Source organism: Nicotiana tabacum, unplaced genomic scaffold (assembly GCF_000715075.1).
Source record: "Nicotiana tabacum cultivar K326 unplaced genomic scaffold, ASM71507v2 Un00409, whole genome shotgun sequence".
Lineage (NCBI taxonomy): Eukaryota > Viridiplantae > Streptophyta > Magnoliopsida > Solanales > Solanaceae > Nicotiana > Nicotiana tabacum.
The window spans coordinates 1,175-29,161 of record NW_027438646.1 but is presented as its reverse complement, the minus strand read 5'-3'; the positions used below and the strand labels follow the sequence as shown (position 1 = coordinate 29,161).

Genomic DNA, 27,987 nt, shown 5'->3' with positions numbered 1-27,987 from the left:
TGACCGAGCCGTGAGGCGCCTACGTATCCTCTTTGAGGAATCAGGTCGAACGTAGTTCACTAACTCCTTTGTTTTCTTGCGACCTTCAAAAAAATTTTTTTTCATACATTTTTCATTAATGATTCCAAGAGAGGGGTATAAAAAGATAAGTATGGCTCAAAGGGGTAAAGCAAAGGTTAAAAGTGTTTGGACAGAAGAAAGAATTGCCTCCGTCATTTCATTATCCGATAAGCACTAAGTACAAACAAGCAAATAAACAACAAAAGAAATTACACATAATATCTTTTGACTGCATCAGAATTGATAGCCATGTCGACGCATCTTCCTTCAACATCCGTCAGACGTAAAGCGCCATTGGATAATACTCTGGTCACAATATACGGCCCTTGCCAATTCGGGGCGAACTTGCCTTTTGCCTCAATCTGATGTGGGAGGATCCGTTTCAATACTTGTTGCCGTACTTCAAATTTTCTGGGGCGCACCTTCTTATTGTATGCTCTTGCCATTCTCTTTTGATACAACTGGCCATGACATACTGCTGCCAATCTTTTTTCATCCATTAAACTCAGCTGCTCTAGTCGGGTTTTGACCCATTCATCATCGTCAATCCCGGCCTCAGCGATAATTCGAAGGGAAGGAATTTCAACTTCCGCTGGTATTACTGCTTCGGTTCCGTATACCAACAAATAAGGAGTCGCACCTATTGAAGTACGAACAGTAGTGCGGTATCCTAACAACGCAAATGGTAGCTTTTCATGCCATTGTCTGGATCCTTCAATCATTTTCCTCAATATCTTCTTTATATTTTTGTTGGCTGCCTCAACTGCTCCATTCGCCTTGGGCCGATACGGGGTGGAATTACGGTGTGTAATCTTAAACTGTTCACATACTTCTCTCATCAAGTTGCTGTTAAGATTAGCACCATTGTCCGTGATTATTATGTTTGGGATCCCAAATCTACAAATGATATGGGAATGGACGAAATCCACCACTGCCTTCTTGGTTACAGACTTAAAAGTTTTGGCTTCAACCCACTTAGTGAAATAATCGATGGCTACCAGAATGAACCTGTGACCGTTCGAAGCTGCCGGCTCGATAGGCCCAATGACATCCATGCCCCATGCTACAAATGGCCATGGTGCGGACATTGTGTGCAATTCCGTTGGTGGAGAATGAATCAGATCTCCGTGTATCTGACACTGATGGCATTTTCGTACGAAATTGATACAATCATGCTCCATAGTGAGCCAATAATATCCCGCTCGCAGAATCTTCTTTGCCAACACATATCCGCTCATATGGGGCCCACAGACTCCAGCATGTACCTCTGTCATCACTATCGTGGCTTGACCTGCATCAATACATCTCAGCAATCCCAGATCTGGGGTTCTTTTGTACAACATTCCTCCACTGAGGAAAAATCCATTTGCCAGTCGTCGAATGGCTCTCTTTTGATCTCCGGTTGCCTGCTCCGGGTATATTCCCATCCTGAGGTATTCCTTGATATCATAAAACCATGGCTCGCCATCCATTTCTTCTTCTATTATGTTGCAGTAGGCATGCTGATTACGAACCTAAATATACAATGGGTCAACATGGATTTTGTCTGGATGGTGCAACATCGATGCTAAAGTGGCCAAAGCATCGCAACCTCATTGTGAACTCTCGGATGTGTCTGAACTCCACTGATCGAAATCGCTTGCTCAAATCGTGCAAACATTGTCGATATGGTATAAGCTTCAAATCTCGTGTTTCCCATTCACCCTGGATCTGATGTACTAGGAGGTCCGAGTCTCCCAAGACCAAGACGTCCTGAACATCCATGTCTGCAGCCAATCGTAGGCCCAAAATACATGCCTCATATTCAGCCATGTTGTTGGTACAATAGAAACGTAGCTGAGCTGTAACATGATAGTGATGTCCTGTTTCTGAAATAAGTACTGCTCCTACTCCAACTCCTTTTGCATTAGCAGCCCCGTCAAAGAAAAGCTTCTACCCTGGTTCCTCATTCAGTTCTAACTCCTCTATATGTATCACTTCTTCATCTGGAAAATACGTCCTCAAAGGCTCGTATTCTTCATCAATAGGATTCTCAGCCAAGTGATCGGCCAATGCTTGGGCTTTCATGGCCGTCCTCGTCACATAGACAATGTCGAACTCTGTGAGTAATATCTGCCATTTTGCCAATCTTCCTGTGGGCATAGGCTTCTGGAAAATATACTTTAATGGATCCAGACGTGAAATAAGGTATGTAGTATGTGACGACAGATAATGCTTAAACTTCTGTGCTACCCAATTTAGAGCACAACATGTCTTCTCAAGTTGAGTGTACTTATTCTCATAGACTGTAAACTTCTTGCTGAGATAATAGATGGCTTGCTCTTTTCTTCCTGTGATGTCGTGTTGACCCAACACGCAACCAAACGAATGATCCAGAACCGTTAGATAAAGGATTAATGGCCTCCCCGACTCAGGTGGAACCAATACAGGTGGATTGGATAAATAACCTTTGGTCTGGTCAAATGCCTCCTGACATTCTGCCGTCCATTCTATCGCGGCATCTTTCCTCAGCAATCGAAAGATGGGTTCACAAGTTGTTGTGAGCTGAGCGATGAATCTGCTGATATAGTTCAATCTTCCCAACAGACTCATTACTTCTGTTTTGTTCCTTGGTGGCGGCAATTCCTGGATGGATTTGATCTTTGACGGATCCAACTCAATGCCTCGCCGACTGACGATAAATCCTAACAGCTTTCCAGATGGAACACCAAATGCACATTTGGCTGGGTTGAGCTTAATGTCGTACCTTCGAAGTCTTTGGAAAAACTTCCTAAGGTCTGCTACGTGGTCTTCCTGACGCTTGGATTTGATGATCACATCATCTACGTACACTTCGATCTCTTTGTGTATCATATCATGGAACACAGTAGTCATTGCTCTCATGTACGTTGCCCCAGCGTTCTTCAAACCGAATGACATTACCCGATAACAATAAGTCCCCCATGGCGTAATGAAAGCTGTTTTCTCTGCATCTTCTTCATCCATCAAAATCTGATGATACCCAGTGTAGCAATCCACAAAGGAGCCGATTTCTCGCTCGGCGCAATTGTCGATCAAGATATGGATATTAGGCAATGGAAAGTTATCCTTTGGGCTTGCCCTGTTCAGATTACGGTAGTCGACGCATACCCTGATCTTCCCATCTTTCTTTGGTACTGGCACTACATTAGCCAACCAATCAGGATATCGAGAGACCCGAATAACCTTTGCTTGCAGCTGCTTAGTTACTTCTTCTTTAATCTTCACACTCATATCTGTCTTGAACTTCCTCAGTTTCTGCTTGACGGGAAGACATGCCGGGTCAATGGGCAATTTGTGAACCACTAGCTTGGTGCTTAAACCCGGCATGTCGTCATATGACCATGCAAAAATATCTTTAAACTCAATGAGTGCTTTGATTAATTTTCCCTGATGCCAGGCTCAATGTGGATGCTGATTTTGGTTTCTCGGACATTATCCGCATCCCCTAGATTTACAGCCTCGGTGTCATTCAGATTAGGCTTGGGTTTCTCTTCAAATTGGCATAGTTCTCGGTTTATTTCTTCGAAGGCTTTATCCTCATCATATTCAGACTCATAATCGATCTCTTGTATCATTAAATCAGAGTCAGATTGATTTATTAGACTAGGTCGAAGATCCGTCGTGCATGCCATGTCATTAGAACCAGTAAAAAGAGAACTGTTCAGAAAGAGAAAAGAATAAAACAAAATTAAAATGAGACAAGAAAAGAATTTTATTAAAATGCGGGATAACAGGGTTCACACTTTTACAAGATAAAATAAGATTTGGATTACACCCTGAATAATCCGAAAAATAAGAAAGCAAAAATCAAAGCCTACTACCAGGACTCTCCCCGAGTAGGAAGAGGAGTAACCGTCCAATTGTTGGTTTTGGCCTCAGGCCCCATAAACTGTATGTCTGTTCTGCTGGAACCCTCTCCGACTTTTACCATATTGACATCAGTGAACAATCTTTCGAAGCTCTGATTCAGATCCCCGTCAATCCCAATCAATGGCCCGAGAACTTTCGGGACCGGTGACCCCCTAGCGCTTGCTCTAACAAAAGATCTTGAGAGACGTGGCACAGGTTTGGGAAGAAACCAAACTTTCTTCTTCATTTTCCGCGCTCGTTTTACATCTGCCGTAGTCGGTTTGAACCCCAACCCAAAGGTCTCCAAATTCTTGGGCAAGGAAACAGGTTGAACAATTCCCTGAAGTTCAGCTCCCAAGCCTTTTCCTGGCATAAACCCATTACCCAGCATTTCTGAAACCATCATAACCGTTGCGGAAGCTATCCTAGGATGCTGAATGATTTCACCCTCGGGGATCTTGTTTGCCGACACTGCATCAAAAATCTGGTAGACCCAGGGACCTTTGTCATCATTGGTCTCTATGAAGGGTACAATGGCGCCTCCTACGATGCACGCAGTGTCCTCGCCGTGCAACACGACCTCTTGTCTATCCCACTCGAACTTGACCATCTGATGCAAGGTGGATGGCACTGCTTTAGCTGCATGGATCCACGGTCGTCCCAACAGAAAGTTATAAGATACCGTAGCATCTAATACCTGGAATTCCATGGTAAACTGGACTGGACCGATGGTCAACTCAAGTACAATATCCCCCACGGTGGCTGTTCCATTTCCGTCAAATCCTCGGACGCAAATGCTATTCTTTTGGATTCTTCCGTGGTCGATCTTCAATTGGTTCAGGGTGGATAATGGACAAATATTGGCACTTGAGCCGTTATCCACTAATGCCCGAGTAACTGCCGAATCTTCACATTTGACAGTTAGGTAGAGAGCTTTATTATGCTCCGTGCCCTCCACTGGCAGATCATCATCTGAAAATGTTACCCTGTTCACCTCAAAAATTTTGTTGGCAATCGTTTCCAGGTGATTTACAGAAATCTCATTGGGCACATGAGCTTCATTCAGTATCTTCATCAGGGCCCGACGATGTTCATCCGAATGGATTAATAATGATAGCAGTGAGATTTGGGCCGGTGTTTTCTTCAACTGTTCGACCACGGAGTAATCCTGCACTTTCATCTTCTTTAAGAAATCCTCAGCTTCTTCTTCTGACACAGGTTTCTTTATTGCAGCTGGATTGGGTCTTCTCAACTCCGCCGGAGCAAAACACCGTCCTGATCGAGTCAGTCCCTGCGCCTCACAACTATTCTCCTCCACTTGTTGTCCCTTGTACATCACCACTGCCTTCTCATACTTCCAAGGCACAACCTTGCTATCAATCATTGGTGTTTGGACTACTGGTTTTATGATGACCGGTTCCCTGCAGACCCCTTTCACAACAACCACGGGTGCAGATGATGCTCCCGTTATTACCAACTTGGCTGGTTCTGGTTTCCTTGTAGCGGCAGATGGATTCTTCCCCAATATCACCACTGGCTTGACATCTTCCCCCTTCAACTGTACCCCTGCTTCCTCATTGATCGATTTTTCTTTTGGAGTGGCACGGATCATCATCACTGTCTGTGGGGGTTTCTTCGGCTCCCCTCCTTCGTGCACAAGCTCGATCATGTGGGCTTCAGGGTGCTTTGGCAATGGGTTCTGGTTAATGTTGGGTGCCTCCGGTGTCTGTACCTCGATCTTGTTGGTATCAATAAGATCTTGTATTGCATGTTTCAGCCTCCAACATTTCTCGGTATCATGTCCGGGAGCTCCCGAACAATATTCACATCTTACCGAGTGATCCATATTTTGGGGTAAGGGATTTGGTAATCTAGGCTCAACAGGATTTAATAAACCCAACTGCCTCAATTTGTGGAACAAGGCAATATAAGTTTCCCCCAACTCAGTAAAAGTTCTTTGCCTCTGCAATCTTTCATTTCTGGCGGCCGGATTTCCCCTGAAACCCATCCCTGGAGGGTTCCTGTAGGCTCTTGGTGGTGGATAGGTGTTTTGTGGTGGTGGGTATGTGTTATGTGGAGGTGGGTATGTATTGTGGGGAACCGGCGCGCGCCATTGTGGGCGAACCGGAGGTTGGGTGTATGTCTGGGCTTGATGGACGGTGAAATGTTGTTCTTGTGGTTGGTAGTAGGGTTGTGGAGGGTAATTTGGAATGTGTGGGTAGTTTAGACGATGGGGTCTGGGTTGGTAATGAGGGGAAGGACCTCTAGATCTGGACCAATTGTCGGCCTCTAATGTCGTGACCTCCTCTCTCCTTTTCTTCCCTAGCGCACCTCCCGTGCCGCTCTGAATGGCCTGAGTTATTGCCTTAATTGCCGAATAACTCAGGATCTTATTGGACTTAAGTCCCTCTTCTATCATACCTCCCATTTTCACAACTTCATTAAATGATTTGCCAACTGACGTCACCAAGTGACCAAAGTAAGTTGGCTCGAGAGTTTGTAAGAAATAATCCACCATTTCTCCTTCTCTCATTGGGGGATCAACTATGGCTGCCTGTTCTCTCCATCGGAACCCAAATTCCCGGAAGCTCTCTCCGGGTTTCTTCTCGAGCTTTAGCAATGTGAGACGGTCTGGGACTATCTCAAGGTTGTATTGGAAATGTCCTGCGAAAGCCTGTGCCAAATCATCCCAGGTGTACCACCTGCTCGGATCTTGTCTTGTATACCACTCTAACGCCGACCCACTCAAACTATGGCCAAAGTAAGCTATTAATAGCTCATCTTTGCCCCCTGCTCCCCTCATTTTGCTACAAAAACCTCGTAGATGTGCCATAGGATCACCATGCCCTTCGTATAAATCGAACTTGGGCATTTTGAACCCTGCTGGTAATTGAACGTCAGGGAAATGGCATAGATCCTTGTAAGCCACGCTGACCTGGTTACCTAACCCGTGTATGTTCCTGAAGGATTGCTCCAGGATTTTAAATTTCCGCATCACCTCGTCCTGCTCTGGGCTCTTAGCCGGCTTTTCAATCTCCGCCGGGACCTCAAAGTGGGGATTATAGGTATGTGGCTCGGGTGCTTTGAATGTGAGTTCAGGGGGTAGTATTGTGTATCGTGAGCCTGAAACAGTGGCTCACTAGATGATCTGTGCAATGGGGCTGGGGGAGGTGCCACAAAGACGGGAACATTTGGTGGAGGAGGGTTTTGAGTGGGTGGTGGAGCTTGGGAATCATAAGCCTCTCTTCCCTGATAATAGTGATGGCTTGGGAAACTTATTGAAGGACCGGGAGAGGGGTATTCCGGCGTGTGTGTTGGTTGGAGGGTAGGAGTAACGGGTAATTCTTGCCCCTTCTGGGCTCTAGCTAAGGCTATCTGCATTTCATTCATTTCTAGCCTCATTTTTTCCATTTTCTCCAGGGCTTCCTTCAGCATCTGATTGGCCGTTTTTTCTGACTCAACGCTGTTGTCTGACCCAGTCATGCTTTCTGGTATAGGACCTTTTGATCTTGTCTGATAATGGTACGGTGCCAGTACGCTCTAACAACTAACTGATATTGATTGGAAAAACAACAAACTTGTCAGTATTAGAGTCTTAACAGATATTGTAATTGCACGTTAGGGGGATGCAATGCTCCTAGGCAGTTAATCATTTCTAACATGCTTTTGCTCTGACCGCATGCATCATCCCGGCTTATTTTTGCTCTGACAAATATATATTCTTCCTCTTAATTACGGTCGAATCCTATAGAGATTGCCTACGTATCGTGACCCCGCACGAATCAGACCAAGCGTAGTTCGTGCCATAAGACCAAATATTTTTTTTTATTACTCAAAATAATGCTATTACAAGCCATCACAAAAAAAAACAAAAAATACAGACTTTATATATATATATATATATATATATATATATATATTTTTTTTTTTTTTTTGAGAATGTTTGAAGAAAAGGAAAAAAACATATGGGTAGACAACAGACTCGAAAAACAAACAAGTGCAAGATTGAACTAGGGATACATTAAAGCTTTGAATTTTGGTGCCCGCGAGGCATCATTCAGCCTTTCCGCGGGCTTGGGGGCCAGGCTTCTTTGCAAGCTTTTTAGTTCCTCCATGATCTGATGGACATAACCCATGATTGAGGCAAATAGGACATCACGAGGCATCTCTTCACATGTTAGGCACTTTGTGGTGATATAGCGCCCTATATCATTGATCCTACCCCTGATTCTATCCCTCTCTATGCACAACTGTTCTATCCGTTGATTCTTTAGTCCCAATATTCGAGTATTGTCAATGAGCTGCTCTTGGAACCTCTCCATTTGTTCTTCCATCCGGGCTATCGACTCATGGCAGTGTTCTCTATATGTTCTAGCATCCTGGGCTTGTTTGAGGACCCGATTATTGAGAATGGAGTTTATCTCTCTCAATGTCGCAACACTCATTTCGTAGTCCCTTTTTACTTGCCATAGGTGCTCTCTCCGTGATGTTGTAACTGTAGCCCACCTGACCCGCATTCTTGTTATACAAGCCTGGGATCTCTCCAAGTCTTCTCGGCTTTGACTGACTTGATTTCTCAATTCCGCTATCAACCTTTCATCAGAGCGACGTTTCTGTCGGTCGCTATCACTCTTACTGACTTGGCGAATTCGGGCTTTCAGTGCCTGGTTTTCTTTGGCTAATTTGTTCTTCTCACCCTGCTCTGAGGCTACTTGAACGTTGTTTTCAAACATAAGCCTTTCAATTTGTCGCTTCAGCTTCCCGATTTCAACCCGGTAGCCTTCCTCTCTCACTAACCAGCCCCACTGTTCCTGCGAATCATCCGTAAATTGTTGGACGTGAGCTCTTTTGGCAGGCCTCTGACGAATCTGGAACCTTTTCCCGAACCAAACATCGTATTTTGGGTCTACCTCACCCTTAGCCAGCTCTCGAACCATAGTCTTGGGTTCAAGGAATCTACATTCGTGCCACAGCTTTCTAATTTTTCCTTCGGGGAACACGACTCCTGGACTCAACTCAATGGCGTGCTTGCTTAGATCCTCATCAGTGGGAATTACCTGAAATCTTCCTAGTTGGCGCAGTACCCGATGAGGAGCATATGGTTGGATGCTACGAAGTCCCATCAAAAGAACATGACATTCCTCGGCCGCCATGTATATTACCTCAGTATCATTCAACCACCCAAATGCCCATTCAACTTGGTCGGCTGTTGTTGACCTCAATTGTGCAAGCCATGCTTCGACGCCTTCGGGAAATATGACGCCTGTCATTCGTTTCTCAAAGCCGCTAATGCAGTTTCTCTCAGTCAACCCGTGGTTCATGTATCCCACTCGGTGATGGAGGTGTTCTTGCATCCACAGCTGGAGTAACAGATTGCATCCCTGAAAGAACTTGCCTCCTTCTCGGCATATAGTTAAAGCTCGGTAAATTTCGGACAAAATCAAAGGAACCACAGTACTGTCGGTTCTTTTGATTGCAACATCGGCCATCCCTACAAGGCCTATCTCTATTTTTTTATCTTTGCGGGGACAGACCACAACTCCCAGAAATGCTGTGATAAATGCCAAAGTACGTCTTGCTTCCCACTTGATTCTGTTCCCAGTGTGAATTAATCCGAGGTTTGGTTCTTCCAAACCCTGAGGAATTCCGTACCGTTGATACAAGAATTGGAGAGTACAACATCCCTTTGACAAATCATCATTCTGTACCTTCCGACTAATGCTTAGCAAATCCAAGAACGCGTGCGGAGATACTGGTCTTGGTGAAAGTAAATACTGCCCTCTTAGTTTCCCATTCAACCCCGCATATCCGGCGACTTCCTCTAGTGTAGGTGAAAGTTCAAAGTCAGCAAAACGAAACACGTTGCGTGTTGGGTCCCAGAACGGTATTAGAGCCTCGATGATATCTGTCCTTGGCTTGATATTCAACAGATCGACAAAACCTCCCAAAACTCTTTCCACTATCTTTATACTATCCTTCCCCATATCATTCCACCACATGTGGAGTTGCGAAGGGACCTCGCTACACACTGAGAATGGTTTATTTTGACTTGTGCTCATCCTGCACATTTATTATAGTGATTAAAGAAGGAAAAACTTTTATTTGACTTAAAAACTATCTATATTCTAAAGAAATATTTTTTGGATTTTAATTTTTTTTTCTTGAAAAAAAAACTTGAAGGAGAAAGGAAATATTTTTGAACCAATATTCTGAATTTATGAAAGAAATACTACAGAAAAATATTTTTGAATTTTATTTTGAATATCTTTTAAACAAATAATTGGGATTTTGAGATTAAAAGGAAATATATATTTTTTTTTAAAAAAAAAATTTGAGGTCTAAAAGAAAAACTTTCTATAGAAGTGAGTAATGTTAAATATTTTTGGATTTTATTTTTAATATGGTGAGCCGAAACCAAAGAGGTTTGCCTCTGATTTCACATCCGGTGAGAATCATACCCGCGTAGTTCAGGCTATAAACTAACTAATTTTTTTTGAAAACAAACAAATTTTTCCTTTTTCTTTTATATCAAAAAAAACTATTTTCATTTTTCATTTTTTTTTAAAGAAAGTAAATTAAAATAAAAGACTTATTCCTACACACTTTCTGCTTTCTAGGCAAACCAACAATTCTAAAAGTAAAAATATATATGTTTTTTTTAAAAAAAAAAATTCGGCAGCATTTCGACAGTACTTGGACACTGATTTTTTCTAAATTAATCAAATAACTTTCCACTTGCTATTTTTATTTTATTTTATTTTTTACACTCCCGAGACTCAGAAGCCGGTCAACATGCAAGACCGAGCAAATAAATGCATATAAAACAAATAAGATGCATCAGAATGGTCATTTTCATTTTTGGCGCACCTGTCCTAGACAGACCCAACCCCTGTGTTGAGCCTCCAAAGTCAGATGCACGTGATGCAAACAAGCGTTCCTACTAGGGATCCGACATGTGGTTTTGTTATACTAGGTTCAGAACCTGGGTGTTTGTTCTAGACCTGGCTTACCCGAGCGGACAACTCGAGCCGAGGGGGGTAGCGTACCGGGAATACAGAAGCTTCACCGGCTTAGCAACTTGTCCGAACCTCGTTCTAAATTGGGATTTTACACTATACAGAAAAGAAGTCGTACGAAGTACACCCTTCTTCATGATTTAGAAGACTCAGAGAGGAGATGGGTTTCGGCACAGTTTATACACAGTTCATGTAATATCAAAGCGGTAAAAGCAGCATTTAGCACATTAGGCTCAAACATGTAAAAATCAGATAAAACCAAATATAACAATTTATATGAGCTCGAATTTCTAACCCTGAACCAGAGATTCTGGGTTAAGTCCCCAGCAGAGTCGCCAGAGCTGTCACACCTCCTTTTTCCGGCACCGCGAGGTACGTAGGGAGTTTTTTCCAATTAAAGGACAGTCGAAACGGGATTGGTTTAATTATTTCAGAGTCGCCACTTGGGAGATTTAGGGTGTCCCAAGTCACCAATTTTAATCCCGAATCGAGGAAAAGAATGACTCTATATTACAGTCTGCGTACCAGAAATCCGGATAAGGAATTCTGTTAACCCGGGAGAAGGTGTTAGGCATTCCCGAGTTCCGTGGTTCTAGCACGGTCGCTCAACTGTTATATTCGGCTTATTTATCTGATTTTTAATACAATTATGAACCATGTGCAAATTTTATCTTTTACCGCTTTATTATTATAATTATTATTTTCTAGGAATGTGAACATCGCTTAAAACATATCTTTGGATTGTGTCACATGAAATGCACCCACAATACGAAACATATTTTATTTGATGTTTTAGGATTTAGATTTGGGTCGCATGAAATACGCATCCGAGTTTAAGAAGGTAAAATTAATTAAATCGCGCCTAAAGAGTCTAGCGCGTCATTATCTTTGGGGAAGGAAGTGAAATTCACTAAACAATCCATCCCAAATTCTAAGTAATTTTTTTTTAATAATAAATGAATAAATGAGATTGGAGAATCCTGTAAATTTGTATTATTTACATCTATTTATTTTTAGCGAAATCCTTTAAGAATATCCTTTAATGACTACCTTTTTATTATTACTAAGTTTTTTATAAATATAAAATCAATATCTACATTCTTGTGACATATTAAATAGAAGAGAAAAATAAATATTAACAGAAAGTAATAAAATTATAATCATAAATACAACATGGAATTATCGAAAAGTAAAAAAATAAAAAAAAACTAATTATCCCATAGTTGGATTAAAATTCAAATTGTTAGTAAGACTATCTATTTATTTTTAGCGAAATCCTTTAAGAATATCCTTTAATGACTACCTTTTTATTATTACTAATTTTTTTTTTATAAATATAAAATCAATATCTACATTTTTGAAAATGACATATTAAATAGAAGAGAAAAAACAAATATTAACAGAAAGTAATAAAATTATAATCATAAATACAACATGGAAAAAAGTAAAAAAAATAAAAATAAAAAAAAAATTAATTATCCCATAGTTGGATTAAAATTCAAATTGTTAGTAAGACTTAAGCTTATTGAAACTAATTATTTACAAATACTGAAAATTGAAAGAAATAAAAATAAAAACTTGAGTACTAAATCATATTTCTAAAAATTTAAACAATTTAACATTAACTAACTTTGTTTTAATTCATCATGTCCTAATACTTGTTCGCAGACTAATTCATGTTATAACTGAAATTGACTACATGATTCGGATTAACTTATCGTTGACGAAAAACCTTATGAATAAGGAACTTAGTTAATTTTTGCCAAACTGATTCAATAACGCCATTTTTACGTTATTTCTTCTATTTTTTTATTAAACAGTTTTAATTAATAATCAGGCTTAAATATATTTTCTAATAATCTGGTAAAGGCGTTATTTAATATGTCGCTATAATATGCCTAGTTATGCCGATGACAGTGATTTACAGAATAATAATACATGAATAACCTAAATACAATACAAAAATTAAATTAAACTAAATTAAAAATTTAACACTCCATTCTTCATTTCAGCTTACAAAACGCCAAAATTACAGTTGTGTACCTGATATTGTCAATATAAGAAGAAGAAAGTCAGCAACGTAATACGTAACACAGCAACAGCAACAATAACCAGCAATAACCAGTCAACGAAAATCCCAGTGACAGCTTTGAAAAATTCAAAATAAAATCCAGGAATGCCGAAAATAATGGACAGAAACCAAGGGAAATTTTCAGATTTTTGAAAGGCTAGTTAATCTTCAACCCTTAATTTCTACACCTGTATACCAGAATATTTATCAGGTGTGTACTACTTTCTCTTCTAATTTTCAACTTTTTTTTCTTTGTATGTTTTTCTTTTCTTGAGAGTTTCAATGTTTTTTTTTCGGAATAAATGTTCAGCTTTTTTTTTCAATCTCTTTTTTTTTTCTGTCTGTATTTCTTCCCCCTTCTATCATTTTTCAGACCTCTATATATAATCCCCACCCTTTAATCAATTAAAATCAATCCCTTTCTCTACCAAACCCATTATCTTCCCACTCATCCCCATTACATTAAATAAACATATCACACCACCCCATTTCATTTTGTCCCCCATGCTTCTTTTAAAATAATGCAAGATTCCCCTTTAAATTAAATCTTGTCCCCCCTTTATATTAAATAATAATATCACAAACCACCCCATTTCATTTTGTCCCCCATGCTTCAAATAAACAATTACAAAATGTACAATTCCTAAACTACCCCTTCCGACCTTACTGAAATTATCAAACTACCCCTGAACGTATTACAAATTTACCAAACTACCCATCAGCTATAACACATCAATTAATCAAACTTAACCAAAATATAGACAATATGATCAATTTCCAACAATGTTCAAACAACAATATGAACACGAATGAACATCATAACAATAATATCACATGAACATGATTTTAACAACATTTCAACAACAAATCACATGAACACAAATTGAACAACAAAGAACAATTAAAATTTGATTGAACAATATTTTAGCAACAAAAAATCCCATTTTCGGATTCAACACCAACAACAAACAAAGTATGAAGATTTCTAAATTCAATCATATTGAACTTAAAATCAACTCTAACAACATTACAACAAACAATTCTTATATTAAACTTTAAACAAGATTATGAGAACAATTCAAACAATAATCATAAATGGTAAACAAGAAATCAAACTATACAAAATTCGGATTCAAGAACAATCAAACAAAGTATGAACATGGATGAACTATTTTAAACAACAAACATGACGGATTAAACGATTAAAACAATATATTCCTTTAATACAACTAAATTCTTTAAACAAATAACAAGATTGACGAAGAAACAATTATGAACTTAAACTTGAACTTAACAATATTAACAATTTCTAACAATACATAAACGCATGAAACAAATTGAAGAAATAGTTGATTAAATTTTAATTTGAATCTAACAAACATCAAACTAACAAATACTTACTTAAACAATAATACAAACATGAAATAAACATGAAAGCAACTAATTAAACTTCTATTTTTAAATCTGAAAATTAATTTAACGAAACATATGAATAAACTAAAATTATTTCAACTACGGACAAACAAAACAAACATTGAATCATTTATCGATTTTGAATCCGAAAAACAACGAACAACAAAAAATATGGGCGAATTTTGAAAACATAAACCAACTAACCGATTCGAAACAACGACGAATAAACGAAGAAGATGGAGAGGAAGGAGCAGCAGTCCGCAGATGGCCATGGCAGCATCAAAGCTTGCTCGTCCATGGCGGAAACGTGAGCAGCAGCAGTTGCTGCGTGATCTTGGCCGCGACGGAGACGAAGAAGAACAACGCAGCAACAACAAATGGAGCAGCAGCTACGACAACCATTGATTCAATGTTTGTTCCTGAAGAAGCTGGACGCGGAGCTGCTCACGTTGATTCAAATGGAGAAAGCTGCCGTGAAACAGCAACGTTGGGGAACTGGACGCGGCGAGAAACAATAACAAGCCGGAACGCAGCAGCAGTGGTGGAAACGGGCAGCAGTGGCTCGATGAGGAAGCAGCTGCGGCGAGCAAAAGGAGTTGAAGAAGAAGCCGCGATAGTAGCGGCGTGGCGCAGGCAGGTTGTTTGTTCGCCGTTGGTGCTCGCGACTGTGGTCGGAGCTCGTGACTATGGTCGCGCTGGCTGGGGTTCGATGACGAGGAACGCAGCCATGGCTGCTAGAGAAACAGTGGTCGTCCATGGATGTCGAACTCAAGCTTGAGCTCGACGAAGAAGATAAAAGCAAACGCGGGCAGCCATGGCGCAAAAACAAAAACGACAATGGTGAAGCTTGAAGGCAGCCATGGTTATGTGGTGAAGGGGTGGTTGTAGTGGAGATGGTGAAGTAGCCATTGATGGAGCTTTGCTTAAGGAATAAGAAGAAGAAGAAAGATAGAAAGGAGGGGGGGGGGCGGGTGAGTTAGGCATTTCTTAGGGTTTTCTAAATTTTTTTTTTTATTTTTGTTTTTCTTTGTTTTTTTTTTGAAATGCAAGATAATAGGGTGTTGGGTTATGGACCGGGTTGACCCAGTTCGAAATGGACTGGGTCGTAGGGAAGATTGGACCATTTTTTGGGCCTGTGGCTTGAAATTGAAGAAAAGGCCCAATTCCGACTTTCTTTATATTTTCGCTCTTTTTTCTTCTTTTATTTATCTAAAACTAAATTATAAAAATACTTAAACTATTATTAAGAACTAAATTAAGTTATAAAAGCGCAAATTAACTCCCAATAACAATTAACGCACAATTAAGTATTAATTAAGCATAAAATTGTATATTTGGACATTAAATGCTAAAAATGCAAACGATGACTATTTTTGTAATTTTTTTTATTTTTGTAAAACAAATTTAATTATTATCAATTATAGAATTAAATCCTACATGCAAAATGCGACATATTTTTGTATTTTTTATTAATTTAGCAAATAAACACGCACAGACAACTACAAATAATTATTCAAAATATCACAAAATTGCACACCAAAGAAAAATCATTTTATTTTTGAATTTTTGGGAGTAATTCTCATTTTGGCAAAAATCACGTGCTTACAGTACATAACCTGAATTACATGAGAAGAACTACCTTGTTTACGATCTTGAGTTAGCTGCCATTGTTCACGCCCTAAAGATTTAATGCCATTATTTATATGGGGTTCCATGTAAGATTTATACTGACCATTGGAGCTTGCAACACTTGTTCAAGCAAAAGGATCTAAATTTGACCCAGAAGAGGTGGCTAGAGTTGCTGAAGGACTATGACATCACTATTTTGTATCACCCGGGCAAGGCAAATGTGGTGGGACTACGGATGCTTCTGTGTAATTATTTTGGGACTACGGATGTGGGATTCCGGTAGCTCCCCCTTGTCTGTTTATTTTGGGACTATGGATGTAGGATTCCGGTAGCTCCCCCTGCACAGTTATATGAAATCATCATGTAGCCCACCCCTTTTTTCTTCGTTCCCCTCTTGTCTTCGTTTTTCTTTTTCTTTCCATGTCAGCCTTTGCACTACAAAATTTCTCTACTATTGTTATTCTCTTTCAATTCTTTTCCGGATTCCAATGGATAACTAAGGATTTGAAAAATAAAAGTCACCATTACAGGTGGTTCGAAGATTCGATTTCGAAATTGAGTTTTCCGATTTGTTAGTTGTTTGGAATGGGTGTTGTCCCAATTGATTGGAATCATCAAGATGAGTTCAAAACTTAAATTTCAAATGATTTGGAGTAGATTTAGGCTATATTTGAGTTAAATTTCACAGGATGCCCAAGGAAGAAGAACACGTGAAGCTCCATTGATAGGATCCATTTGTATAATAATGTATAATATTGTATAAATAGTGTATAATAGTGCATAAACACCACTTATACACTAATTATACAAGGTTGACATATTATTTATAAGTATTTGGTGAATTGCTTTCATTTTCTTCTTTTTCTTCTTTTCGTTCTCTTCTTCTTCTCATTCTTCTTATACACCTATATACATAGTGTATCAAGAATATTTTTACTCTGTGATTATATATCTTTATACAGTTTTATACAATTATATACATAATGTACCTCTTTGTATAAAAGTGTATAACATTGTATAAAAGTGTATAAGCATCTCTAACGAAATTTTTGTACGATTTTCACTTGCAATTCTTGTATAAAACTAGTCCAAATCTCCAGCAAATAACTTCAAACTTTGTATACAACCTACTTAGACCATATCTAATAAGTTCAAACAATACCCACTCTAAATTTCTCACAAAAGCATAAACAAAATTTAACAAGATTAACATTAAGGAGATGAGATTTTAGGTTTCTCGCGTATGTTTTTACGTTTTGTAGTTGTGATAGGTATGCATAAACTTGAAGATATACAAAGTAAAAAAAAACAACAACTCATAAAGTACTGGTTATGGAAGAAGGCACGAATGATTGGGTATGGAAGAAGGCACAAATGAGTGTTGACTGAATGGGGAACTGATTTTTGTTTTCAGTTTTGATTGCATATGATTCTTTTTTATTAATTAAATTAAATATTTATGGGTGAAAAATGAGGAGCGAGCTACAATAGGGATAGATAGGAATAAATGATGTTGTTATAATTAGAGGAAATGGGAAAAGAAGGGATCTTATTGATATTTGGCTACATATTTGTAAACTTGTAACTGAGCTAAAATAGTGCAATGTCAACTTATGGAGTGCATTATTCTATAATTTTGTCTCTTATCAATCAATTTAAAAAAAATAAAAAGACTTAAAAATTATTTTAAAAAATTGAAAGTTTTGATTATTAAAAATTATTTTGTAACTTTCTGTGATACCAAATAAAATGGTATTTTTATCTAACTATGCTATATTAGAAACTTATTTACCTATATTCTAGATGTTTTGCAGTTTTTAATAAGTATCTAGTTTTTTTAAAAAAAATTATATATTGCTTATTAAAATGTGTTCGCCCTATAATTAGTGCCTTCAATTAAGGGGTTCAATTACATCCTTTCCTTTTTTTCCTCTCCTCTTCTCTCTTTTTTTTTTACATCAAAATCCCTTAACCTACGCCCATAATCTCCATCTTCTCTCTTCCCACCATTTCCGACAGCTTTATATTATTAAAAAATATTCAAAAATTATATGATAATTGTATTCATAATTGTATTTGAATTGTATCGGATACATCAATACCTAAAACATATATCATACTTGTATCACGATTTTATCTAACTTCTATCCGGTACTTTAATACCCAAAATAATACCTGATATAATACTAATAAATTAATATACAATTATCATATTTATGATACAAACTGTAAAATTTATTATGAACTCACAACTGCACGTAACAATATACAACGAATATACAAGTATCATACATTTATAATACAATTCCTGCAACAATTGTGATACATATACAATTATAATACAATCGTAATACATTTCTGAAAATTTGTGATACAATTATGATCTTCATCTTCTTCAAGTTTTAATCACATTTCTACACTAAAAATTTAATATAATCCTATTCTAACTGTATTAATATTGTATCGAGTATTATTTTGGGTATTGACGTATCATATACAAGTCAAATACAATAAAGATTTTAGAAGAAAGAAAATAAGATTAAAAATTTACCCACAACTTGATTCTAGAGCAGCATTTCGGATTTCGTCTGCATTGTATCAAAAAGAAAATAGAGATTTTGTGTGATTAATAAGAATGAGAGGAATTAAATTTCAAAAGCCCTGGAAGAAGAAAAGAATATGCAATTTTGGGGGGATAACGGTGGGTAAGCGAGTTTTTTGGTAAGTAAGATTTTGGATAACAATGGGTAAGCAAAATTTCTTGTTGTGCGTAAGAACAATTTTGGGTAATTGTTAAGAAAGAGAGAAGATATTTTTGTAATCTTTTGGAAAGGAAAAAAATCTTAAATATAGGGGAGATTATTAGAAATGGAGGTTGAGTGTCATGTAACTACTAATAGGCTAGATTTAAGGGATCTTGAATTTTTTTTTAATAGTTTTGTATATAACTAGTAAATATAGATATATAAAGTAATTAATAAGGAACCTAAATAAATGTGGTAAATAGGCTTTTATTACAGTATAGCTAGGTAAAAATCCCAAATAAAATAAAATTGAGAAAAATAGTTTGATAAAAGTAAAGTTAGAATTTAATTGCATCCTTCTACTGTTGATGGGTTTGTAATTGGGCCTTGTAGTTATTGGGCTTGAAACTTCAGAACCCGAATACTGTCTCAGGCCCAAATAAAATACCCAGTATGGTCGAACTTCTAAACCCGTTAACCAGGTGAAGAGCTTCTTCTTCGTTGAGAAACCCTCCCCTTCTTCCACCTCAATTTCACCAATTTTTCCAACTCTCAACATTCATTCTTCCAATTGAAAAATCATTAAAAATGCCTTCTGAAGACTCAAAGCCAGTGAAAAAAGAGGAATTTGATGATGAAGAAAGCATTGGTTCTCTCTTAAACAACAAAAAGAAACCTAACAACAATGCAGCTTCAAAATCTCAGCCTCCCAAAAGTTCTAAGGTGAAGAAAGAAGAAAAAGATGATGACTTTGAAGAACCCATTTCCAAAAAGACCCCTAAAAACCTCAAGCCCAAAAAAGAAGAAGAATCCTCATCCATGTCCAAGAAAAGCTCCAGTAAAACTGATAAAGTTAGTTTCTGTATGCACTTTTTATTGTGTTTGTTCTCTTTTCTGTTTAAGTTGTCACTCCCCTGTATCAATTTATGTGATGTTGTTTGACTTGTCACAGAGTATAAGAACAAAAGAAAGATTTTCGAAACTTGTGGTTTAATGTGAGTTTTTATTGATAATAACTACAAGTTGTAGACATTCGTGTGGTTATAAGTCATCTCATTAAGGTTAAAATGAGGAGATTACAGTTAGATTATTCCTAAATATAGAAATGTGTCATTTGTTTGGACCAGCTAAAAAGAAAAGAGTACCACCTAAAACGAGGCAGAGGGAGTTTTTAGGGAAATGTCATTGTATAGCCGCTCTCAAAATAATAGCCGAAAAATGTTTGCTTTTTGTATATATATATATATATATTATATATATATGCATTTATGTATGTTATATACAAAAAATAAACAAATTTTGTACACTTTTGCAGCTACCGGATGTAAATAGTTTTGGTCGCGGGCTAAAAGTGGTCTTTGCCCTATTTATTTTATGGTTTTAATGTGCAGAAAGTTGTGAAGAAAGAGGAGGTGGAGGATAAGAAGAAAGGAACAAAAAATGCTGACAGTAATGTGAAGAAAAGGGAAAAGAAAGTTTATGATTTGCCTGGTCAGAAAAGAGATCCTCCTGAGGAAGTATGTTTCTTTAACTTATAGTTGTGAGTGCATTGGGTAAGAACATTTTTTTCTGGTTTTCAAATTGATGTATGGTTATATTTTGGATTTTTCAGAGAGACCCGATAAGGATTTTCTATGAATCCTTGTACCAGCAAGTGCCCAACAGTGAGCTAGCAGCTATCTGGTATACAACTTTCCATTCTAACTTTTTTGGATAAGTTTTTCATCTGAAGTTTTATTGCATTGTGTATTATCGGGTACGAAGCTGTCTATATCTTCTTTTAGTTACTGAATGTGTGAAAAAGACCAACATTGCATGTTATGATGCCCTAAAGGCCTGTAACAAAGTATATGGCATTTACCTGGTTGATACTTCTGCATTAGCATTTAGCTCATTTGTTCAATTCATACACTGATTATGGTTTAGAGTAGGAGGATCTGGAATATGGTCGTCGTCCAATGATTAACTATTCTTTGTCTAAATTGGGGTGATAAACAGTGGTTAGAACTGTTCATTACCAGGCAAAAACAAGAGTAGGGGTAAGAAAATTCTGTTATTTGCTTGAATATTCCTCCCGAGTCCCAATGGTTTATAAGGATGCAGCTTGGATGAATGCATGATTAATATCTTTGCTATACCATACAACGGATGGTAGAAACTGGGGAGGTGTGCTTGAGTGGTCACGTGTATGAAAGTGTAAGTAGGCTGGAAGCAACCAAGGAGAACATTTGAAATAAGCAGAACTATGTCAAAAGAATAGCCCTCACACTTATGACACTTATGAGTCGCCTTTTTATTGTTAGTTTTTTGTTTCTTAAACAAAGAAATTGGCTTGATATGAGTTGTGGGTTACTGGTGGAGACGCTTGGTGATGTTTCTAATTGACTTAGTATCCATTGGACAAGGAATATGCATTTCCACTTGGCCATTTTGGCTAGTGTAATACAATAACAAATTTGGCCACATTACTTATCTATAAGGCTGAGCTCGTTTCTGATGGGTCTAATTCTCACCTTTAGTGTGGACACTCAGAACTCATCTTTCAAGTACTGATTTGAACATAGAAAAGAAAAAGAAACCAAGTATAATTAAGATGTGGAATAAAAACTTGTATGAGGATTTCATCTACAGTAAGAAAATGGATAGTTTCAACTTGTTGACTCTAGATGATGAGCTCAATATGGTGTAGTCATGGTTGTTGGTAGTAGTTATAATGCAAACAATTATGTCCATCCTGTAAATTGAAGCATCGAACTTAAGAAATGCTTTCGCTGGAAGTTTGTTGGTTAATGTTCACGATTTTGTTATGTCCAAGTTGTATGGCTTCTGCATGCATAAATGATATTAAGGAAGATAGATAGCATTTGTTTCTTCATTTCACAAATCGATGATATGAAGTCATGTGACTTTAGTTGTTGCATCTGTCAAGATTTTGCTGTTCTATATGGTTGCAATTATTTACTTCTATGACACATCCCCAAATTTTAAGGTTTACTTATGTATGTTTTGTTGAAAAACATGCTAAATCACTATATAGGCCATTGTCCGGTTACCATTTTGAGTTTCTCGCCTGAATTTCTCGAGTCCACTGTGGTATGATGCTTTGCCGTTGCTCATCTATGTCCTGATACGAAATGTCACCATTCCTTTCTGTCTCCCCAACCACCCCGATCCTTAAAAAAAGCTTTCCAGGTAACATAAATTAAACTAATGTTTTTTTTCCTGTTGATCCCAGTCTCTAAATGTTGTGAGAAAATAGAACCAGACAAGCAACATCTATCCATGAGTAGTTCCTCAACAATTTCTTTTGACCATTGGTGATACCATAAGATGATTTTGTTGAATCTCATTCCTCAAAATGTGTACTTGCAACTATTAACAATCAAAGTCAAACTCATCAACCATGCATTGCTGTTTGATTTAAGTAATGATATATTTTTAATGATGTTTTTGCAGGATGATGGAGTCTGGTTTGCTCCCAAAAGACTTGGCAAAGAAAGTTTTGGAGAAGAAACAAAAGAAGGCTCAACAACAAAAGCTTGGTTCGTCTATGAAAACTGTTGTGACTGTGAAAAAGAACACAGAATCTATTACTGTTACGAAAAAGACATCGTCAACCCCTCTATCAACACAGACAAAGAAAACACCAGATTCTGGAGCTAAATCGAAGCAGCAGTCAAAGAAGCGGAAGAAGGATGATTCTTCTGAAGATGAAGACTCAGATGATGACTTTGTTTCCTCTCTGAAAAGTGCTAAAAAACAGAGAGCAGCTTGATTTCTTGTATTATTGACTAATGACATGTTATTTCTGATTATAGAAGAGAAATTACCAACTAGGCACCATCATATAGCAGAGTTTGCTATGCTAAATCTTTGTAAAACATTTCATTTGCTGAGATGTGATTCTCTGTTACATGCTTCTCAATTTCCAGCTACTTGTATGATCTATTTCAGATGTGAGATTTGGAGAAAACCATTCCAAAATCGTTGATCTATTTAACCATTTGTTCTTTCTTTTCCCCAGTTTTTTCAGGCTCTACTTAGATTTGGTTACAGCTATAATTATATTAGCTTCCTATTTAATTTTAGTGATTGCAAAAATAACCTTAAATCTTCATTAGTATCATTTGGGCAAGCACTTTAAGGGCCCGTTTGGCCACAATTTTTTTTTCTGCACCTTTTTTCCAGGAAATTTTTTATTTTTTCCGGAATCAATGTTTGATCATGAAAATTTCAAATTTCACTTGAAGTAGAATTTCGGAATTTTTCGAAAATTCTAAAAATTCTAAAAAATTGTTTTCAAAATTTACTTCAAATCACTCACAAGAATTTAAAAATAGCCCCAAATTGTATTTACGTGTTAACACAATTTTTCTCTCAAATACTACTTTCACTTTTTCCTGAAATTTTACAATTTTTATGTCCAAACGCCTACATAGTTGTGACCTTTTCAATTGAGATTTGGCCCCACCGGCCACCCCTCAGGAATCAATCTATATTTTATCAATCCTTTTCGTCTTTGGAATCTATGTATAGTTTCAAACGGATACAAAAGTTCTATATTTATTTATTAATCATATAAGCAATTCTAATTTGTTTAGGATTGAAACACAATTATTGTTGTTATATTTGGACAGATATTATAAAGAAATTTTTATTCCTATACACTAAACTTTATTATCCTTAATGTTCATGTTTAGCTAATTACCCAGTATAAACAAATTTTGTTTACAAAATATATACAATCCACCTTAAAAGACTTCTAAATTTATTATTTGTACCTTCAATCAAGTGATTTAGTTACACCCTTTTTTTTTTTTTTCTCCTCGATCTCCTCTTTCTCTCGGGATCTTCCATTATTTTAAACTATTTCACTGATAAAATACTCACATTATTTTCGACGATGATGGGATTTTCTTAAGCGCAGCTTGAATCACCAAAGTGAAAAAACTTCATTTCCTTAAGCGCGGCTTCCTAGATTATCACAAAATGGGATTTTTTCACAATAAGTATTCTCACTAATGATATTTCTCGCATGATTTGCTGCCTCCGTTTATCACAAATTCTGTTCTTTGGACTTTTTCTTTTCTTCTTCTTTCATTGTGATGAATCGATTTAACCTTGACTGGGCTTTCTCTTCATTACGCGCCATGGCTGGTTTTGTGAATTGCGAATAACTGAAATCCTATAAATTTTGCAGTTAGGAATTTGGGGGGAAATCTCAAGTAAATTGAGATGCTAACTTCATTGTTTCACTCTATTCCATCGACGGAATAGAGAATTCATACAACTTTCATACATTATTTCGACACCGTTAAATACAGTTACAATATCATACAACTTAAATACAAATTTTATACAATAAGTCTTTTGTATTTTTTGTATCTAATTTACACATAGTAAAAATAAATTTCATACAACTAATTATATATTATATAACTTATCTACAACTTATCTACACTTTCGTACATTATTTCTATCAAATTATATACAACTACAATATCACACCACTTAAATACAATTTTTATACAATGTGTTTTGTATATTTTGTAACTGATTTATACATAATAAAAACAAATTTCATACAACTAATTACTATATATTATACAACTTATCTACAATTTACATACATTATTTCTGCTTAGTTATATACAACTACAATATCATACAACTTAAATATAATTTTTATACAATATTGTTCAACTTTCATACAATAGTTAAATAATATATATATATATAAACAACAAAATATAATTTACAAAATATAATTTTTCTACAATTTTACTACGATTACGTAAATATACTTCTGCAAGTTTCGATATGAAATTAAGCCAAAAACAAGTTTAAGCTTCACCAAAACACCCTCAAAATTGAGATATAAACTCCAAACCATATTTCTAATTGTTTGCAACAACATCCAATCCAAACAAATAATAGTTTTTAAAAGCCCAAATTCGAATTCAAAAACTTCAAAAAATTTTAATGGCTGTCAAAGGTGGAATTGCTGCCCTCTTTTCCTTTGCTTTACATTACTGAAATTAGGGATTGAGAGATAAAGAGAGACGTAGAAAGAATTCCAAATTCTTTGCAACAACACCCAATTCAAACAAATAATATTTTTTGAAAACTCAAATTCGAATTTAAAGCTTCAAAGCCTTTTAATGGTTGTCAATGGTGGAATTGTTGCTCTCTTGTCAACGGGATTGAGATATAGAGAGACGTAGAGAGAGAAAGAGCGCAGGAGAGAGGGAGCACATGAGGGAGAGAGAATAAGGATGAAAAATAATTGATTCGTAATATAAAGGAATACTCATTTAATTTCTAAAGTGTATATAATTGTTAAATTTGTATATAGAAGGTAATTAAATTGAAACTTGAGTAGGGAGGGTAATAAAGTTTTCAATAGTGTATAGGTATGCAAAATCCCTATTATAAATTGGACTCGGGCCCAATCACCAACTATATAGCGACCACAAGAGAAGCCCAGCCTTCTTCTAATTAACTAATTAACGGGTCATATTATATGGGCCTATTAGGTCTTCCTACATTCTCAATCCTAATTAAATCACAGGTGCTTCAGCCCTTCTTTATTTACTGTTCCTAAATTCACTACTCTTTTTTCTCTTCCTCAAATTTTGAGAAGAAAATTCAACAAAAAAAAAATTAATTTTTTTTCTTCAGAAGAATTATGACTTTTTGATGAATTCTGATCAACAGCCTAAACATTACTAATGGTTGATAATCAGGAATTACCAGAAGCAGCACAATGTATGATCACAGAAAAAGAAAGAGAAGTTGCAGAAATTCTGTTAAACTTACCGGAGCTTATAGCAAAATTAAGTCTTTATGGTAAAGAACAACTTCTTCCTTGGGGCTGGAAAAAACGAAGATCCGCCGTTAATTATCCTTTAACTCCATTACCGTCCCCAGAACTTCAACAATCACCACCGGCAGCTGACTTCTATCCGTCTCCGTCTCCGTCTCCGTCTCCGTCACCGTCAACGTCACCATCATCCTCGTCACCTCCAGAACCGCAGAGATTCAAGCCTAGAGTTGCCAACACTAAGGTTAACGCCGTTAAACTCAACTTACTTCTCCATGCTAGCTTAGTTGATGGCCATGCTAATAATGCTCTTGTGGAATTATTTTATGTCCAACTAAAATTAGGAAAAAAGGTCTAAATTTACTCTTTTACCCTACTAAATTTGTTAATTTTATTTTCTGTTACTCTTAGCAAATTGTTTCATATGTATCATTGCCTTTCACGAAATTCCAACGTGAATTAGATGAATTCCACATGTTAAAATACTTTGAAAAAATTAAAATTCCAGATTTATCATTCTTTTCATCCGTTATACTTTATGTTGGAGCTCCGTAAAGGTCAGGGGCAAATAAATTTGCTAATGAAGGATATGAATAACCTCAAAATACAAAAGAAAGTAAAATTTTAAATATTATTTCTTGTAGTAAGGATTTTCCCTTAAACTAATCACTTTGTATATCCAACAACTCAATAGAATAGTTTTGGCGGTGGTTAAATTCCTCCATAGACATGGGGAGGTATATTTCCTACTTTTTCGGTGTCCGAATTTGAGGTTTATACTTAGTGCCCGTTTGGATTGACTTATTTTAAGAGCTTTTAAGCCAAAATAATTTTTAAGTCATTTTATAGTGTTTGAATAGAATGCTTTTAAGCTAAAATGACAAAAACAAACCAAAAGCCAAAAGCTAGAATTCCTAACTTATGGCTTAAAAGCTATTTTAACTTAAAAGTCATTTAAAATAAGCCCATCCAAACAGACTCTTAGTATCTTTTTTCTACTACGAGTTAATTCTCGGATATTTATATTTATTTACTGGATGATTAGTCTTTTTATCTGACTTGATTAGTTTGTGTTATTTTATGTAGGAGCAGTTGCTGCAGCAAATTAATGAGTTAACACAGCGGAAAAAGGTTTATCAACAGGTTGCGGTTAATTTTCCTATTCTCAATTTATGCTTTCTTTCTATATTGCTTTCAATTTTCTTATATTTGATGCAACAGCTCAATATTATACTACACCTATTTGTTAAGTATTATATTAATATATTCATATCAATATTGAAACAGGAGTTGCTCAAGGTCCAGAGTCACCTAGAGAGGCAAATACAATTCAATACCACCTTGAAACAGTTAAATGGGGCAACAACTTTGGCATATAGAGATTAGTTTTCTCTTCTAATCATCAGAGTATTACATATACTTAATATATTTCTCTAACTTATTATCATTGTAATCCCGAGATTGTGTTGATTTGATATATGAAACAGGCAATATAAAGCATTTGTCTTAATTAGCGATAAACTATTCTGCATATATAAGTTAGTTTGGACATAGAGGCGGAGCCACTAGCCAGGATTTGAAGCTTGCGGATTCAGAATTGTAATCCTTTTAAGTTACTGAGTTCTAAATTAATAATTTGTGTATATTTAATGAATTTCTTAAAAAAAATATACAGAATTGGAACAAAACTACTGGGTTCGACAGGACCCGTATCTCACACTCTAGCTCCGCCCCTTGGACTAGTCATAATTTTGATGCAGTGATGATCAATATTCCAAGTTCTAAAGTTATTTACGGTGTATTTGATGTTGCAGTGCATGGCTAATTCAAGGAATTAATTTGTGTCAATTATCCAAGGATTGATGTATATTGATTCATTGAAAGCTCTCAATCGGCCTCATGTATATTTATACTAATGCCTAAAGAACAAGCGAGTTGAATGTATTTACACTAACTAATTAAATTCTTGAATTTATACTGTAGCTTTATCCAAAAAGAGAAGCTTTTTTAAAGTATGTTATTGACAAAAATGAAGATTTTTTATAGTCATTTTTGTTTTGCGAACAAATAAAGCTCAACAAAGAAGTTCTTCACGATTACAAATATAACACGAGTTGTCAAAACAATGCTCATCAATTTACCACAATCTTACTATGTATCTTAGTGTTGTTAGCCGGTTTGGTATCGTTATACTTTATGAAATTCACAGATGTAAAAGATGTACACTATTACGTATCCTCTACAAAAATAAAATACGAGTAGAAATTATCTACGTTTTGATTAAAATAAAAGGGGAAAGGAGAATGTGAACTCCATATGCTTATAAATATAAACTGTCTTTCCCTTCTAGTCTCAATTTCT

General features: G+C 36.5%; 2 protein-coding genes across 2 annotated transcripts; both read left to right on the top strand.

Annotated features, from left to right (window-relative positions):
* The first annotated feature begins 19,272 nt into the window (after window positions 1–19,272).
* On the top strand, window positions 19,273–22,722 carry LOC107818148 (uncharacterized). Its single transcript, XM_016644091.2, has 4 exons — window positions 19,273–19,655; window positions 20,195–20,320; window positions 20,416–20,486; window positions 22,260–22,722. The coding sequence occupies exons 1-4, from the start codon at window positions 19,392–19,394 to the stop codon at window positions 22,576–22,578; spliced, it is 780 nt and encodes a 259-aa protein (XP_016499577.1). The 5' UTR covers window positions 19,273–19,391; the 3' UTR covers window positions 22,579–22,722.
* Window positions 22,723–25,358: 2,636 nt separating this feature from the next.
* LOC107791085 (uncharacterized) lies at window positions 25,359–27,177 on the top strand. Its single transcript, XM_075248958.1, has 3 exons — window positions 25,359–25,870; window positions 26,713–26,769; window positions 26,914–27,177. Exons 1-3 carry the CDS (start codon window positions 25,535–25,537, stop codon window positions 27,010–27,012), a joined length of 492 nt encoding a protein of 163 aa, XP_075105059.1. The 5' UTR covers window positions 25,359–25,534; the 3' UTR covers window positions 27,013–27,177.
* Window positions 27,178–27,987: the final 810 nt, after the last annotated feature.